Raw genomic sequence first — 18,640 nt, forward strand, 5'->3', positions numbered from 1 at the left:
CACAAAAATTTAGTTCAAACCGTTACCTTTACGTAATTTTTATCTTCGGTTTTTCCTTTTAGCAAGATACACGAAAAATATTGACATTGTTATAACTCACTTCAAGGACTTGTCACAGGTATGATTTCTTTTTGATTTTTCCTGGTAAGTATTGAACTGCTGTGATATTAGATGTATTTTGAGGGGGGTTTCAAGGTTTACGGTGACACGGTATCGGCCTGTCCGGTATTTCGGTATTTAAGAAAAAAAATACGGTATTCTGGTATTTGAAATGCTGCCGGTGACGGTAAATTGGTGTCAATATCTCAAATGCCTTGGGGTTTACACATTAATCTAAAGTTGAATATTTTTCTTTTTCCTCCTATTTCTATTACATACACGTGTTTTTTATAAGAACATCCAAAAATCGAAACCTTCGGATGTTTTTAACTTTTATAGTTTTAAGCCTAAAAATGTTCCTTAAACTTGTACACTATTTTGTGAGAAACTTTGTCCATTTTCCTAAGAAAATAAGTGTTCTAGGCACTTCAAGGTCATTAGTTGATCTTAACTTATTTATGATATTTTGACCATCGAAGCCTTGTGTTCTTATAAAAAAACGTGAAGTTAAAAAGGAAAATAGGATGAGCACTAACAGCAAACAAACAAGCTTGATTAGCATAGAAGCTGGAAGTTCTCTTTAGGCTATCGGTTTCATTGAAAAAGCTGTTAATATTATATTGTTGTTCTCGAATTTTCGACTGGTCCAGCAGTGCTTTTCATAAATCATTCATATCATCATTTTTTTCATCATTTAATCCAATCCTAAGTAAATGGGAAAAAATTATAATTTCGATCTGTTTTTTTTTTACTTGTTTCCCCTATAAAAAGACTGGTTTAATATAGTTTTGTTATGAGAAAAGTTATATCTTTTAGTTTTGCAGATTTGGCTTTGCAGCTCTTTTGCAGAATTCAAAGCTTTTTATAACAGTTAGATGTCACAATTTTTAGCTGGAGCTCTTAAATAAGATATGAACATAGGTAGGAACTTGTTTTTTATCGCTATCGGGGGATATTTTTTTGTATTTGTACTTTCATTGACCAATTTGAGGAATTTTGTTTCCAAAAAGTTTTTTGTGTAATATTGCTGAACTTTTTTTTCCTGTTCTCATTTTTCTAGATTTAAGCTCTAGTGTTACAGATAGTAGTGAGATTTTCTTCCTACGATTATTTTTCTTTTATTAAAGGGCTTAAAAAGAGCCTAAATCAGTATCAGTATTTTTTTAGCGTTGGCTCAAATTCATTAATTTTCTTCTTTGGATTTAGTCAAAATTTCAGCCTCATTCCTATGGTTAACTAACTGTTCTTATAGAAAAGCGTGTAGGTTGTTTGTTACATGATCTCCGTGTTTGCAATCCTCTTAACATCTAAAAATAATATTTCAGGTCTCTTTTTCTCACTAAGATTTATTACTTATTCTTTTTATGAATTTCAAGTTTTCAATCGATACGAAAATTGAGTCGGGGCTGTTTCTTCTCAGGTTGGTGATTGAAAATAATGTTGTTTCTTTTGAAGAGGAAAACATTTTCCATTATCTTTATTGGTAGGCTCTTGGAAGGTTGGAACGTAATTTAATGAAACCTTGATGTTGTTCTCCTTCCCTTTATTTCACTAGTTTTCAAGCAACAATTCGGTGGACGAAAGAGGTTTATTCTGAGCTTCGGAGAAGTTCTTTGTAAAGTAAACCTTTCGGTGCAGTCTCTCATGATGGTGATACAGTAGTAATGAGTTATAATCGAATACTATGGGTGGATAATCTATGTAGGATTTGAAGTCATTCATTTCCAACAACAGTTGCTTGTGGTCCATAGTGTTTTCTCAAAGCTACTGGATTGAAAAAAACATTCAACAGAGTTTATGAAATGTAAAATGCAAAAACAAAGAAAGCGTTAGATTCAATCTGCCATACGATATACGGCAAAAAGTCTAAGGCATCACTTTCTCTTGCTTGTGAAAGATTGATGATTCCTCTGTAACCTTGAATTTGTATTTTGGAAAATACAGACATCGGACTCTTTCTCTTGCTTTTCTTGGAACCTTTTTGTTTTTATAGCTAACTTTTTGGTGAATAGGACCTCAAATAAACAGTATTTCGAAAGTTTGTTTTCTCTTTTTGCACCTTTTTTCCATCGTTTTTCTTCAATATTGAACTTTCTTATATATCTATCTATATCTTTTTTTATAATTTTTTTCTTTTTTCATGATATCATGTTTTACTTTTCAGTTTTGATGTCAATTTTGTACTGGTGATAAAGAGGAGGAATGTTAAGGTCTTTTTAAGCAAATGGTTTCCCGGAAGGAGTTCTTCTTTCCGAATGAAAATTTCAGACTTTCTTAGATCAAGACCCAAATGAGACTCATGTAAGTTGATAGTAGTCCAGAAGTTGGAGCTCAACTACTTTTTGCCTTTAATAATTCTGATGGGAGGAAAAGTATCGTAGCGCCATCATTCAAAACAGAAATCGAAGATAGTATACGGCAGATTTTCTGACTAGGTCGATAGTTGTGCAACTGTGGAGTTTTTGGTATGGGATGGATAAACCATTTTGCTTTCAATTCTCAACTTCAGTCAAGCTTCATCAAACACGATTTAGATTTTTTCTGTCCGTAAGAGTAGGCAAGAAATCCGAAAATTGACCAAAATTTGTAATGGTCGGATTCTCGCGAAATGTATTACTTGGGTTCGAACTTTAAAATTTGTAGATTGTCTCTAGATTGAAAATTAATCGAAATGGTAATGATTTGTAAGACTATCATTCCTTGTTGAATACACGTTTTTTTATAAGAACATCAAACATTTTTTAAGCCTTCCGATGTTCTTAACTTTTTGAATTTAAAGCCTAAAAATGTTCTTAATATGTTCTTAATTTCGCAATATTTTGAGTTTTTTTTGTCCATTTTCCTAAGAAATTGACTGTTTTCGAATCCGCGAAGCCTTAAAATGTTCTTAACTTGTTTTTAATATTTTGGCCACCAAAGCCTTATATTCTTATAAAAAAACGTGTAGCTGGAGAATCTTCGCAGTTTATTCACAATTCGGAGAGCTAGAACACTCGTCACTTCTTAGAAAGTTAAGCAAAGTGATATCAAAAGCTCCTTTGATGACATTTTACGTTTATTGGATCTGATGGATTACTTTCCTCTGGTAATCTTTTTAGAATAGTGTTCATAATTTCAAAACTCATATAAATTTGACACGGTGCTTTTATTTTTCATCGACTTAAATTTAGTTTAGTCTTTGTTTTTATTTTTATTTTCTATGATGAATGTAGCTCCAAATGTGACTGGATATGATTAAAGTAAACTCGAAATAAGGCGCTTATTGGGAAAGGCTTGAGCATTACCTTATTGGTAACTTACAGGTAAAGATACTCTAAAAATGTTAATCGTAGGTTCAGTTGCCATATTCTTAGTATTCTTAATTCTTTGGTCAGTTTCATTATGCATTGGACGATGAAAAGGAACTGAGGTCGTCTGTGTATATGGTGGTGTTTTTGTATATTTCTTGTGATGTTGTGTTGCTTTCCAATGATAAACTAATTGGCGCGGGAAGCGTTTTTACGGCAGGGAACTACCACTGTCAACCTCGTCCTCGTATGTTGTGTTGTCAATTTCATTATGAATATTTTTATAAAGTACATTCTTATAAAAAACTTATATTGCTTAAAATCTAAATTCGCATGAGAAAGGCGGGAAAACGTTTTCAAAAGTCTCTGATAGTTTTTTGTTGCTATAAATATTCACAAGCTTCCGTTTAGGGCGTCACTTTCTTGAGAAAGCTTTAAAGATTATTAATATTAAGAGGAATTATCAAAACATCTACACGTTTTTTTTATAAGAACAAACTATGTAGTAAGAACATAAGGCTTCGATGGCAAAAATGTTAAGAACAAGTTAAGAACATTTTAAGGCTTTGCAGACTCGAAAACACCCAATTTCTTAGGACAATGGGTAAAAATGGTCACAAAATGGGGGAAATAAGAATATTTTAAGAACATTTTTAGGCTCAAAACCCAAAAAGTTAAGAACATCCGGAGGCTTCAAAAATTTTGGATGATCTTATAAAAAAGTCATCTATACTTACTTATCATGTTGTTCGTCGTTTTATAGAAATCTCAAATTATAAGGTTTTAAAGATACTGAAACTCAAGCTGCAAATTTTCTAATATTTTTAAAAATTAAGAAATAATATGGAAGTTTTTTCAAATATTTTTGTTGAAATATTTTCAATTTTTGAAATTTGAAACGAATCTAATTGGCTTTTATGAGCTCATGGTTTCTTCAGCTTATTGAAAAAATCATTTCAGTTTTTGTGAGGAAGTTTTTCTTGATTTTTGTGATAGAGTGAGAAAATTGCTTTTTGATATTGAAGTAATCACACTGCATGTACTGTAGTTAAAGATAGTACACATTCATATAGGGGACAGCTTAGTTTGTGGAAATTTGTGATCGAAGAAAAATGAAGTTCTTGTGAAGAGTGTTAGTGTATCTTGCTTTAGGGGGAAACTTTACGTTTCGAATTCAGAAAAATGGTGTTTTTGATTTAAGCCTGAAATTTCTTTTCGAGTTTTAGCCAAAAATTGAACATTGGTGTTCTTTTTAAGTATTATCTGCTATCTGCTGATGTTTACTAAGTAACTCTTACAGTCTTTTTTTATAAGAACATTGGGGCACAATGTCAAAAATAAGAACAGTTTGAGAAAAATCCCTAGCCTTGCACGCGTGAATTCTAGAAACAAACCCAGGGCCAAAATAGAGAATTAAATCCAATTTTACAGGATGAAAATTTCAGGTGCAGTGTCAAAAAACACACCGAGCCTTAACTAAACTTTACTGTGAAGTAGTTCTTGTTAAAAAAGTGTATCTGTGGATGTCACGTGACTCCTGACTATTGCTTTCGTCAGCATTATAATTTCACTCAAAAGTTTTTATAATACAAATTCTATAAATAAAACTGTGGTTATTAAAATGTAAACCTATTTTGTTGCTTCAAATGGATGCTGACTTTTTAAATGAGATTAAGTAAGGAGCTTTATTAAAAATATCAGTATGATCTTATTGGGATGCTCTTAATCGCACTCAGTTTCAATATTTATCTTCATGTTATGTTGTAGTCGTTCAAGACTTTTCTGCGGCTCATTTTAGTATTTAGAATTATACATAGGAAAGATTTTTATCTGACATTTTTGATACACGCTAGATGACCTTCACCTACTATTCAGCTACAGTTTGAGTCTTGCAAACCAGGCTATAGTGTAATTTCACTCTCCATTATTGAAAGTTTAGGAGTATTCTCTCAGTACTGAAATAAGATCATGATTTTTTTACAAAAGTTTGTCATATTTGTACATAAATTTTTATAGACTATTACGTCATTTTTGATATTTCACCCGAGCTGATTTACATAATGTTGCTCTCACGACCAAGAAATCAGCATGCTAAGCTAAGGATTACAGGGATTACATAATAAAGGATAATTGATGATCATAATTCTGTTGAAATGAGATGCTGTGACTTCACAATCATCTCTTCTATTCCTGTTTATTTTCAAGCTTGCTCCACAACTGAGATCTTTTAATTAATTTCAGTTGGCTCTCAGCTGATGTTCATTTTTTGAAAGCTTTTTATAGGAATCCAAAGATTTAGATTTTTTGTAATAATTGTTAATGTACTGCCTTAAGGCTTTAGGAGACCCAAAAGAGAGGGTTTTAAACTAATCATTCATTCAAAGTGGGCTGGTGAGCTTTGATGTTTTTCTTTCAACGCAAGAAACAAGTTTGACAATCAGACTCATCTCACCCACTCTCTTCTGAAGTTTTATGATTTCTTACAGAAAACACATTTTCACATTATATTGAAAAATCTATTTGAATTGCTTTTCTCAAGGTTACACAAAAAAAGAGAACATCTTTGGCACAGAGTTGGATTGTATAAGGCGAGCTGTGTGTAGAAGACCAACTGACGACACTCTTGCTTGAGATTTGGAAAGGATTGATATCTGGATTGAAACTTGGTAATAACTTTTTTCTTCTTTTGCTGATCATTTTTTTCAATTTTTGGTTTTATAAAGTTCTTAATTTTTCTCACTCAGTGGGGATAAAAATAACGATCTAAAACTCGATGGTTTTTTTGGCTGGGGATTTAAATTCCATTGTTTTCAAGTCAGAAAACTCAGTGGAAATGGGGAAAATCGCTTAATACTTTGCAGTGAGGATTGGTTTATTTGATTATTTTCAGTGGGGACAAAAATTGGAGTATAATTTTCCACTGGGGACGATATTTTGGCCAATTTTTCCAGTGGGAAAGGTTCCCAGTGGGTCTGTGAGAAGGGGGTGTATCTTTGATACATTGTTGGATCTGCATTACAAAAAATCTATCGTTTTCCGGGGAAAAGTGGAGGAGATTCTCGAAACACTTATAATGTTTTTACTATTCCTAGGAGAGTCTGTTCGATTTGCACAGTTTTACAAATTCAGTGTTGTTTCCTTTGACTGCGAATGTTCTAATTCCACAGTATGTCTTGTAATATTTTATCTTTTTGAACATTTCTAGATAAGAAGATAAGAAGATAAGATATACAGATCATGGCATCGGTGCGAGTTCATCCTCCTTTACGACGACAACGCAGTGAAGCTGAAATCCACTCATGCGATCAAGTGCCCGCTAACACAAGCCATCACATCAAACATTTAGACACTCACGAAAATCAAGACCATTTTGGTGAAAAATTTCATAGAAGTCTAAGTGGTGGAGGTGTTCCAGACTCTGACGCGCCCATTAAATCTACTCCCGCCCCTGCAGCAGTAAGGCGTGTATCATTATCATCCCTTGAGGAGTCGCACTACAGCAAAGCTATGATGAGTGGCGCTTTTGAAAGTGAATCCGAAAAAGCGCGTAAAGCTCGCCGTAAGAGTTTCGATAAAGTACGTAAGCGGTCGGATGACGAAAGACGGGTCTCACGCAACGAGCGTAAAAGCAGCAACAACAACCAGCCAGTGGTTGGTGAAGGTTAGAAGCTCTCCTTGGTGATCTGGAGGATTGTCTTTGTATTTTAATAGCTCTTAACCGATTGTTTGATGCATGGGTATTTTGATTTAAATATTATTGCGTTTTAAGACAATAATCTTATAATGGTGTGCTTACAAAGAACTACTTTCTAAAGTTTGCCCGGAAAAAAGCGAATCTTTGGTTGGATGAAACTATGTATGAAAAGCTCTTTATATCTAGGCTGCTATATCTTGTAATTTCTGGACAGATTATTTAATCATATGGAGACGGAACTAAACACTCCAAAGCAACTCTTTTTGAATAATCTAAAACTTCAAGGAAAACCATGTATAGAATTTTCTTGACGAACTTTTGAGTCCTTTCAGACTACACGCTTTTTTATATCAGAGTGAAAATTGGCCAAATCGTAAGAATACCCTAAGAATACCCTTTAGGGTGAAATTCACAGAATTTGATTAGAATGCAGTCATTTTGTATTTGGTTAACAGAAAAAACTGCTCCCTTTGTTAGAGATAAATTGAAGCTTTGATGAAGAAATGTAATTTAAACCCAAATGTTCGCTCAAAAGTGCAAAACTCATAAATTGGTCATTTCTCGTGTTTGTAAAAAAGTCAAGTCTGAAAGGTAAGAATACGTTAAGAATATTTCACCCTGAATTTTGGCACTTTCTTAAGAATATATGACCCTCATCCAAAGTACACTATTCTTATAATAAAAAAAAGCGTTTATAATTTTTTCAATGTTAATAAGGAAAATGGAGGTTCAGCTATGTCATTTCGGATCGTCCTCTCGTACTCTTGGAACATTTTGTCCAAAGGGTAAGGGTTCCATGGGGGCTGTTCCCACAGGGCTAGACAGCGTGCTTTAAACTTTTCTAAGCAAAAAAGTGAATATCGCAGAAATTCTCAATTCTTGCTTCGGTCCAGTTTGATTTGATTAAAATTTGACTTGAATAAAGGTTCAATATTTTTAGGGTGATTGATTTCCATTTTTTGCTACATAAATTATGAAACTATTATTTTGTAAAAAGGAAAATACAGAAATTTTGTTTGTAAAATATTGCTAACGATCCTCAATCGCGGTGTAAATATATAAATAATTTACTTTTTTAAATGGCATGGTTCGGACTGAACCTGGATTTCTTTTATTTAGTTTTTCCTGTTATTTTTCAGACTTTTTGTGGGAAAATGGATTTTTATTCCCTACCCGGGTTTGCGCAATCGAGAATAATATTGAGAATACTGGGGTTCAAATCATGGTTGACCAGAATTCAAAACTAATGGAAAAAGTCCATTTTCGCTTTTTGTAAGCTTAACTTGGAAAGGTCAAGCTCTTTTACAAATTTGAACGTTCCATCTCTTTGTGATACACCTTTTCGACCGTAGTCGCGCGGTCAGGCGCGTGCTACTTTGTTATTTAATTTTCCCCTAAGCTCGATCCAATCCTTTTTTTACACTTTTTTCTATTGTCTATAGTTATAAAAATAGATTAGAACGGTTTTAGGGTGGAAAACGGATAAACAATGCCCGCGCGGCAATTGGCGGCGGCTACAGTCGAAAAAGCGTATATTCAAAGTCTCTTTCTAACCGGTAAACCGTTAGTGAAAATGAAGAATAGTGAACTCTGTTGTTTATGTATACAAGCTCTGTTAAAATCGTATATCCTATCCTAAGAGTAACAATACGAAGAATAAAATACTCCTATAAACTCCCTTTACTACGGAACTAGCTGCACGTTTTCAAGACAGTATTGCATAAAACTTTCTAACTGTCGGTCGGAGATATGAAATACCGTCTAAAAGTTAGTGTCTGGAAACCATCAGCTCTTTAGATGATGTGCATAGTGAAAGGGTTAAGGAAACAACCAAAATTTACCACACAAACACAATCATATTCTATTTATAAAAATCTATTTTACAAAAATCAAAAAGTTGGAAACAACTCAAAATTTAACTGCTTCAGAATTAAGCTCTTAACAGGTACAAAGTGTAAGTATCTTTGGTCGATGGTGTTCGGCTTCCTAACGCTGTAATGCAAATGAATGTCAATCAAGCTGAAATAAATCATCTGTTACGTCCCATGGGGGCTTTAATTTAACCCTATCCGTACTAGAGGGGGGGGCTGTTTCTGTTCGTTTCTGCTATTGTTGATAGCTTCTGAAATAATAGAGCTTTTGGCATGAAATTTTCTGTAAATTCTTTTATTTAGCTGCAAAAAAAAAAATTGACAACGAAAAATTTTAACACCTTGAGCATGGTGACATTTCTGACAATAAGGTGTCACTCAACCTCGTCCCCGTGTATCCCAGGCTTTATTTACGTTACTGATTGACGCCAGAGAATAAATTATCTAGCGCTATCAGTAAGAATCAAAAAGCTGATAATACGCAGGGATCGAGGTTGGGTGTCACTAAAATTGACACATTTTCAATACAAATTTATTTTTTATGTCAAATATATCGTTTAAACCGTAATTTATTGAATATTTAGGATAAAATAAGCATTTTAGACTCAGCGAACCTTTTTCTAAAGCCTTTGTTAGAATACAATAGCTATTCATAAGAAACAAGGAAATTTTCTCCCACTTTGGGCATTTTTTGTCAAAAGTTACCTTATATGACAAGGGTCTTGTGTGCCAAATTTCATTTTGAACCGCCCCTAAAAGCCTAGTATGAAGGTATGAATAGGATTAAAAGAACCTTACTACAACTTTGTGTTTTATATGAGCAGAGTTTGCGTTTATACCCTTTTATACTTTTGATCATCCATATCCACAATTCTGAGTCTGATTTATGTCCTTCACCTAAAACGGATCATTTTTTGCCATACCTCCTCGTCAAGTAACAAAGCCGCCATCTTTATTGAATCCTGGTCACGTGTCAAGCTTCGTACTCATCTTCTGACTGGTAATTATCTTTAATGAATTGTAAAATGTCTTTTTGTCCTTTCTCCAAACTTTCAACAACCTTTTTCAAATTGTTCATTTCTCGATCCATTTTATCTTGCCATGGTGAAGCCAAAGAAAGAGAGGACGAAGCCCGACTTCGAGTATTCCCTTTCCCACTGTTTGCTACGATCTGAAAAATAAGGTAAAAAGAACTTTTAGAAGATTATACCTTAGCAGCTATTTTACGGTACAAAGTCCATTTGCTTTGGCTGTGCATTAATTCTAGACTAGAGTCAACTTCTGGCTGAACTTTGCTTTTTGATGATTTTTGATGACGCTGAGTCCAGTGAAGTAGACTAGGAGCGTTTGGCGAGGTCGCCATTTTGAAAAAGAATGTTTAGAATCTAAATAACAAAAAAACTACTTGGAGTTGAAAGATATAATCAAAAATGAGAAACAAACATCAATAACAGATTTGCAATCCCTTATTCTCAAATAAAAACATTGCTTCATACTGTTTTTATCTTCCAAAAACAACTAAAATCTGGCGGACTGTTTTACAGTCCGCCTAAGCAAAAGCATATTACCATATACTACCGGGCCACTTAATCGCGCCATCCAGTCTATCAAAAAGCTTTAAGTGGACCCCGGGCTACATTAATTCTAGCTTTGCTTTTTATTTTTCAAACAATCCTTCAATTCTGAAAAACTATATACTGTTGAAGAGACAACCCAAACCACTGTAATCTTAGAGAAAATCATTTCTAAAACTTGTAAAAATGAAGAAGAAAACAATTAAGTTTTTATCCTTTGATGCTACAAATATTTCGCCCTCGAAAGGAATTTGATAACGACCTACCTCTTTTTGCATGCCCTTGAGCTGTTCTTTTATCTCCTCAATTTTGAGATCAGTGTGACGATTGACTCGATCATAAACTCGATTACCTGGATTTGTCTTTTGTTTACCGCCTTCTTCTCCAGCGTAGATTTCCTATTGAGGAGATAATAATGCAAAAATGTCGATGTGTGGGAGCCAAGAGTTGCTTTCAGTTTTGAAACGTCTTCTTTCAAAGTGTGATAGCTGCAGACATCCACTAACGGATTCGTGCTCCTTATACTATCGGCGGTTTTGTGGAGGTCTAATACGTGATTCAAACTTAGTGTGACAATGAAAATAATCCACAAACCATACCCAAGTGGAATGAATCCATTCTCGGTGCCCGGGGGTAATATCTTTTTTTCCAACTGACACCTTTCTGTGAAATAGGACCGGTTGTGCAAGTAATTCAAGAAATTATTTCACAAGGGATTCAAATAAGGATTTGGATAGTGAATATAATTTCGTATTTTTCTAGCAATGAAAAGCCTGACGGAAGTCAAAATCAAATTCTGGCAGGCTAAAGTCATTTCTTCGAGTCTAGGTCACTTACCAATGGAGAGCAATCTTCGTGTATAACCTGCAGCATATCAATCCTTTGTTGCTTGGTAAGCGATCTTTGGGCTTTCAAGATTTGTGCTGACTGTTGAAGCATGGCGTTAGCTTTGGCGTTTTGATAGACACGGGCGAAAGTATCCGCCATCAAAGCGATGTATAAATTCAAACAAACTATGGATGATAATGTGATGTAACTACCAACTAGAAGCTGATGGAAAAAAAATAGAAGAATTCATGAAGAGCAACTGGTGGTCAACCAAGCCCATTCAGATTATTTGTATTGATAGGCTATTCCAGAAAAAATATGTACCTACTATGTCGAGGAGGTCTTTTTTGAGAAATGTGAAACTTCATTTTTTCAGCACCCCCTTGGATTTTTTTTTCATTTTTTGAACCACCCTGGATTTTCGTTTGTTTCGTTCGTTTTAATGACCGACCTGAATTTTCAAACTTGTTTTACAGGCAACCTTGGATTTTCAACCTCGTTTTACTAACACTACTGGATATTTTTATTTTCCAGACCACCCTGGACGTCACAAATATTATTGTTGTAAATTCATCCGAGCAGAAAGAAGACTTTGCAGAAAGTTTCTAGAACAAGGACAAAGTGTTATTCTTACCTGACCCATAAATCGATCCATTTTATACATCAAGTTCCAGTTGATACTTTCAATCAAGGTCATCTGGTAAATCGAGAAAATGATGTCATTCACTTTAAGCCAAGTGTCGTCCCCAACCTTCTCCGCGTTCGCTTTCCCGCCAAAAAGCATCCAAAAAGCACACGTGTATGGGATGAAGAATTCGAAAAACAGAAATCCAAATTTGATAGTATCATCAACCACGTGACCAAGTAGTGTAATGAAGGGACCCAATGATTTAAAAGCACGGCACGAACTAAGGATACGCAGCCAAATAATGACAAGAGAGAACGCGAAGACTCTGATGTGATATTTCTTGACTTCTGGGTCGTTTGTGACAACAGCAGCAACTCTGGTGAAAACGATGATCCAAACAGCTAAATGAATCATCCAATCAATCACAACCCAGCCGTCAGCGAAATAACTACCTGAAAACACAACAAAACAAATGAATTTATTATAAATGCTCTTTTCTGTTTATTATGGTGCGGGCTGGTTTGATAAGATAAGATAAGAGATATTCCACGTGAATTGCCCAGTAACCTAAAGACATTTGAATTTCTTTTGAGCCCTTTTTATGGGATCCATGACCAGCTTGATCATCTATAGACTGAACGAAGTATTGAAAGTAAACTGATAACTCTAGTTTGCCACACACATGCTTTTAACATTTTGTCATGAGGGTGTGGGTTTGGCCTGGCTGGATGTGTTGGATCACGTGAAAATTGCGTTGAAACTATTTTTATTCATGTGACCTCAAAATGATAACCTACCCAGGAAAGTCTGCCTCTATATGAAAAGCTACTAATTTTTCCTTTTTTGATAAAGTTAAGAGAGCTAAAAAAGGTGGGATTCAGGATTCCCTTATGCGCACATCATGAGCTGAAATTAGTGTACTTTATCTTGAGCTGGTCTGTATCTAGATAAAGCCATACCAGAAATGAACGAATAAACGATCAACTCTTTCCATCGAGAACCTCAACTTTCCGATTTTTCAGTAATTCGAAGAAAATTTTTTGATATCTACAATCTGTGACTGAATATTGTGACAAAGATTCCCTCACACCTAGTATCAATGTTGATGGGTGAAAAGACTGCCACCATGCTCAGAAAAAGCTCACATCAACACTGATATTAAGGAAGAAGGGATTTTTCAAGAAATTGCCACATATTTTCTCACTGATGTAGAGGATCAAATAAGACAGAGTTGATGATACTAAAAAAATTTCTTACCAGATTTTTTGCGTCTCAAACGTTCTAATTCACCATCAAGATAACGTTTCTCTTCAGGCCACCTTGGATGACAATAATCTAAATCGCGCTCCGTGTGTTCGATGTGCCAGTTCTTATAAGCTTTGTCACGAGTTATTGTCCGACGACCTTCGATGATTTGCTGAAAAGTACAAATAATCGAAAACTATCAATTGAAGTTAACGCGAAGTAAGAGACTTTGTATGGTAGAAATTGGCCGTAGTTACCGTGGTGCAAAGGTTGAGCATCCGGTTATGGTGCTTGAGGTAGTGCATTCAGTCCCCGAACGGGCCATACCAAAGACTTTGTACTTGGTACGAAAATGGTACTTGACGCCTCTCTACTTGACACTCAGTGATTAAGAGAAGGATCAAAGTGGGTGGAGCTATCCAGGTAAAAAGAAAGACACTCTCTCCTACCTTCGGGTAGATAGCTATCAGGAGCCTTCGGGTCACCTCCAACTAGGGTCGCAGACTTACTTGCTATTATAGGAAAGGAGTTTAACAGACAAGATAATATCTGTGCAAAAAAATCATTTTCGAAGAGGGTCTGTTGTCAATATCAGGAACTAGTTTTCTTGAGATTCAAGTTTCAATCTAACGGTAAAAGATCTCACATATTCATTGAACAGAAATCTCAAAACACTGGTGAAATCATGCAAAGACTTACATTAGCCATAAAATAAATGGTCATGAACACTCCTACAGCTTCCAAAACCATTATATACCACCATTCGACGATTGGAAAATAGAAGGAATGTTGGTTAGGTAGACAGGTTCCACAAATAGACCATACCAAAGCATAAATGAAATTCGCCAGTACAGCTTTTTGTGATGATCTTTTACCGAATAGTTGCCATTTCTTTTCGATGAGAGTGGTCACTGCTGGATGCATTATCAACTCCAGTTCAGTGAATTGTACGATAGACTGTGAGATAGAAAAATGAAAATGATGAAATGAGAGGAGAATGCAATTCATGATATCCACCATTGCAATGTCTTCCACGGACCCAACAGCTGATTGGTTAAAAGTGACGTATTGACTGATTTTAGGTCACTTACAACCAATCAGCTGTCGGGTCCATGATGTAATATCAGAAGACATTGCAATGGTACATATCATGAATAGTTCTTCAAGAGTAAATCCAAACTCGAACCCAGTCCCTTAGTTCGCTTTCTTATGACTCTGATAGCGCTCATGAAGTGCAAGCGTTCATCAGTAAAATCAAAAAATGGTGCAAGTACGAGATTGAAGTAAATCAATTTCTCAGGGAATTCAAAAAAAAGCGATTAGAAAACAGATAAGAAACACCCACTTCAGAGGTTGTATTATAGATGAATGACTAGTTCTTTTTATTCAGTTCTCATACCTCTAAAGGTGATTTAGCCAGGTCTTTTGGTATTTTTTCTTTTTCATTCTTTTTAGCGATTTTTCGCTGTTCATCAAGTTGTTTTCTTCTTTTAACGCGTTCCGTTCTTCGCATGTGTTTGAGTTCCATTTCTTCTTCGTCCTCTGTAGTCAACTTCTTCTCCAAATAATTCAAATAATAAAATTTCTTTCTCAAAGCTCGATCTTCCGAATAAAATTGATCAAGAGCCTCTAAAGCGATCATTGGCATTTTTTCAATCATGAGGGTCAGACAGGAAGTCCCCTCGTCGTCGTACACCGCCGCTGGAGCGCCAGCCTCTAATAACATCCTGGCTGCTTCTTGACGACCTAGGGAAGAATCGTTCAGCAAAATTAAATATTTCATCTGACAAGTAGAGCTCGCTACCAATGTAATAAGATCAAGAAAACCGGAAGAAAAGGCCAAATCTTTGCATACTTTTCTCATCTCATAAGAAAGCACAAAGTTCGGGGTAAAATATTTGGTGTACAATCAGAGGGTGCTGCTTTAAGTGAACTTGCCGTTACTAGTAACCAGTACTAGTAAAATTGAGAGCAAAAGAAATCGGTCTTTATGTTTTAGTGTGACTCGTATTTTTGATAAATTCTTTCGAATTCACAAAAGTTTGGATTGAATTTGGAAAAATATTATTCAGGCCCTTACAAAACCTTACAAATGTTGAAATGAAAAACCATACCATTTTCTGCAGCGACAAATAGTGGAGTTCTTGCTTTATAGTCGCGATCTGTGATGGAGGCACCTAACCTGAGTAAGACCTTCAAAGTGGCTACTGCATTGTTACGCGCGGCGTAATGGATCGGTGTTTGTTTCTCGCCTTTCGTCTTTTGATTGATGTTAGCTGGAAATGAAACAAAGAAAGTAGATTAAGTTTGCCCTTTACTCTAGTTGAATTTATACGACGGTAAAAGTACTGGTCTACCGTCATTTCCAAGTCAATCATTATCTAGGCTAATGAAAAACTAACGCATCTCTATCGCAGAAAACACGCTAGAAACAGGCGTAAAGTGCAGTTTAGACAAAGAGGTAATCATTTTTATGGAAAATTATCAGGATTCTTTACCTCCATTGGCGATAAGGAATTCAACCATTTCTACATAACCGACAGCCGCTGAAAGATGCAATGGAGTTCTCCCAAAACGATCACCTTTATTGATTTCCGCCTTCTTATCTAACAAAAACTTTGCAACATCTGTATGCCATGCTTTAGAAACTTCATGTAAAACTGTCTGACCGGCTCGATCGGTTGCATTGACGTCCGCACCACTTTTGATGAGTGATTCAACAAATCCCAAGTCTATCCCTTCACCCTCATTACTACTAATTGCTAATTTAGCAAAATACAATATAAGACTTTTACAACTGGCATTTTGGTTTTTCCGGACACCGTCAATTTCGTCTTCGTCTGATTCGATATCACTGTCTAACGTCCCATGAGAACATCGTATGGTAAATTTCCGCTTACTTTTACCGGATAACTCATCCAGCGGAGCTGGCCCTTGCCGGAACTGACTGCTCCCCTCGCCGCCTTTCCGCTGGTTGCTATAATTCTTCCATTTACAAATTAAACCTTTCAATAAAGCTACTTCGCTACTTCGTAAAGGAGTACCATCCAAATGAGTTGGAACGCCCGGCTCGGCGGGTGGTTTCGGTTCGGGCGGTTTTTCAATCTTGGGCGGTTCTTTGATCTCGACTTTTTTGGGACGTTTCTTTTTCTTTTTCTCTTTTTCTTTTTTAATGATGGGCGAATGAAGGACAGGTGCTTTTTTGGAAGCAAAGGGCGAATGGATGATGGGCGTATAATCCTTCTTCTTCTTTTTAGTTTCCTCTTCTGCCTTGATTTCATCTCCTAAGCGTGTTGAAGGGTTGAATGACTTCGAAAGCGGCACCCGTTCGGGCTGGTTTACAGCGGCATCCATAGAGAAAAACATGATGAGGGAGAAGATTTAAAGCTTGGTTTCTAGTCTAGCAACCGTCTTTAATCGTTTAGTGAAATTTATACAAACCAATTTTCAGAAAGACCTAAAACCGTTCTTCTCCGCACAAAATTGACCTTTTAAACATTGCAAAATTGACAAACGAAAAAAAACAAACTTTTGATTTTTTTCTTTCTCATATTTTGACGTATTGCTATATCTATGGCTAAGTTTTAACTCACGATGAATTGTACATTTAGCGAAAATCACAGAAAATCAATAGAATATTCAACGAAGGAAAACTATGTGGTTGCCTGAATAAAAATGCATATTTTAGTGACAATTATTTTTGGATTATATATTGAAATACTATTCGTAACAAAGTGATCATTCAACTTTCTAATTAGGGAAAAGGGAAATCTGAAAAGAAACTCAAAGTGACCGAGAGTAAACAATGACTGTTTTAATTAATATGCTGAATAAATATGCAAGAAAATTACCACTATTTTCGAAACGATTTCAAAATCGACAGCACAATCTATGAGAATTAAAAATATGAGCAACATATACCCTTTTTTGATGAGAAAATAAATAAAATCATTTCAAATGATGCTTAGTGAGTTGAATTATTCATCAGAAAAGAAATGTATTCACAAAATATGGGAAGAATGAGTCAAAAGTTCTAAAAACTACTCCAAACAAAGGCTTGCTCTCACAGCTATAAAAAACGTCAAAAATCTGATGTATTTACATTAGATATGAATCCTAAGAAATTCCAATATGATGACATTTGCAATGATACCAATAAAATGTTAGAAATCTTAGTTGATTTGCATCTATCAAATTAATATTTTTTCGACCCAGAAACTGGTGTTAATGGGTCCGTTTGGCGAAATCAAAACATACTTCGTGTTTTTGCTATTGTTCCAGCAGAGATGTCTCGGTTGATTTAAGAATTTTTCAGCTTCACCAATATCAATATCATATGCGGCCCAACAAGAGCGTGTAACAGGGACGGTTTGTCAATTATAGAAATGACACCGCGACATCACGCGCTCCATCTGCAAAACAACTTGGAACATTTCAAATAGTATGACCTAACTCTTTTGCACTTTTACTCGCAGTATGAGTAACAAAAAATGATTATTTCCAAAAATATTTCAAAGGGGTTATCAACTTCTGAAGAGAACTAAAATGTTCTACCTTAAACGGAAGGCATTCAATTTTCATAGCCGTCTGCTTGATAACTCACACTACACTCAAGAGTGTCAGCAAATCCAAGAAAAATCATACCTTTCTTCAAAGAGGCTATAGGAAAGTCAACAGCCATAGTTTTATTTGGTTTTCAACAGCTCTTTGGGTATATTTTTGACCATTTAACTAAATACACAACGAACCCCATTTATTACCCCACCAACCGAACATGCATCATAACAGACAGGACAGATTTATGAAACTGGATCATTAACTTCCAAGGAGATAGAGGCAGACAAAATAAATTATGGATGCTATAAATCAAATCCAAGAAGCCGTTTTAGACAAACGACAGTTAGTGTTTTCGAGCCTCGGTTTTGAAGGTTCCTTGCAGCAAGGTTCGAATGAGATTCCATTCACAGGTCATTTCTACGTGTTACCTATATACTACCATGATCCTCCTTACCCTGCAAGAAACCAATTCTTTATTCAAACATCACAATGACCAATCGAAAATCTTCTTAAGAGACACGTATGAATTGTCCGCCTGGTTTCAAATGCAGCAAGTGTCCGGTGAACCATAAAAAAACGTATTACGGTTATGGCAAAATGTATTCCGTGTAATGTTGGAGCGTTCACTCTCGATAACGGTCAAAGAACAGCCTGTAAAGATCGTTTCACCGATATTGATATTTTTTCAATGAAACCTTCGTTTAACGTCTGGATTAATTTGTGTGTTGTTATCAACAAACGTGACACGCCCACTCTCCGGTCGTCCGATAAAACCCTCTCGACACCCCAATTGTTGAACATTAAATTAACAATCAGTGCTCTACTCTACCTCAACCTTGTCCAACGTAAAACTACCG

At 35.5% G+C, this 18,640-nt stretch overlaps 1 protein-coding gene and 1 long non-coding RNA gene across 2 annotated transcripts; one reads left to right on the top strand and one right to left on the bottom strand.

Moving 5' to 3' along the window:
* The first annotated feature begins 37 nt into the window (after positions 1 to 37).
* Positions 38 to 8,160, top strand: LOC136814560 (uncharacterized). The gene is made up of 3 exons (XR_010847642.1): positions 38 to 118; positions 5,926 to 6,052; positions 6,592 to 8,160. It is a non-coding gene; the product is annotated as an uncharacterized lncRNA (long non-coding RNA).
* A 1,335-nt stretch (positions 8,161 to 9,495) lies between these two features.
* On the bottom strand, positions 9,496 to 16,814 carry LOC136814668 (uncharacterized). Its single transcript, XM_067071123.1, has 9 exons — positions 15,725 to 16,814; positions 15,341 to 15,502; positions 14,626 to 14,972; positions 13,926 to 14,183; positions 13,239 to 13,398; positions 11,988 to 12,433; positions 11,363 to 11,575; positions 10,792 to 10,923; positions 9,496 to 10,122 (listed from the first exon to the last, which is right to left on the bottom strand). The coding sequence occupies exons 1-9, from the start codon at positions 16,590 to 16,592 to the stop codon at positions 9,925 to 9,927; spliced, it is 2,784 nt and encodes a 927-aa protein (XP_066927224.1). The 5' UTR covers positions 16,593 to 16,814; the 3' UTR covers positions 9,496 to 9,924.
* Between the last annotated feature and the right edge of the window lie 1,826 nt (positions 16,815 to 18,640).

Source organism: Clytia hemisphaerica, unplaced genomic scaffold (assembly GCF_902728285.1).
Source record: "Clytia hemisphaerica strain Z4C2 unplaced genomic scaffold, Clytia hemisphaerica genome assembly, whole genome shotgun sequence".
In the NCBI taxonomy this organism is placed as follows: domain Eukaryota; kingdom Metazoa; phylum Cnidaria; class Hydrozoa; order Leptothecata; family Clytiidae; genus Clytia; species Clytia hemisphaerica.

Bases quoted from the DNA above. Each gene is read 5' to 3' on its own strand.
- LOC136814668 (XM_067071123.1), bottom strand. From the start codon at position 16,592: ATGTTTTTCTCTATGGATGCCGCTGTAAACCAGCCCGAACGGGTGCCG. The intron at 12,434-13,238 runs GTAAGAAATTTT...TTGTGTTTTCAG, and splicing joins TTTGAGACGCAAAAAATCTG to GTAGTTATTTCGCTGACGGC. The intron at 11,576-11,987 runs GTAAGAATAACA...TTTTTCCATCAG, and splicing joins TGGATCGATTTATGGGTCAG to CTTCTAGTTGGTAGTTACAT.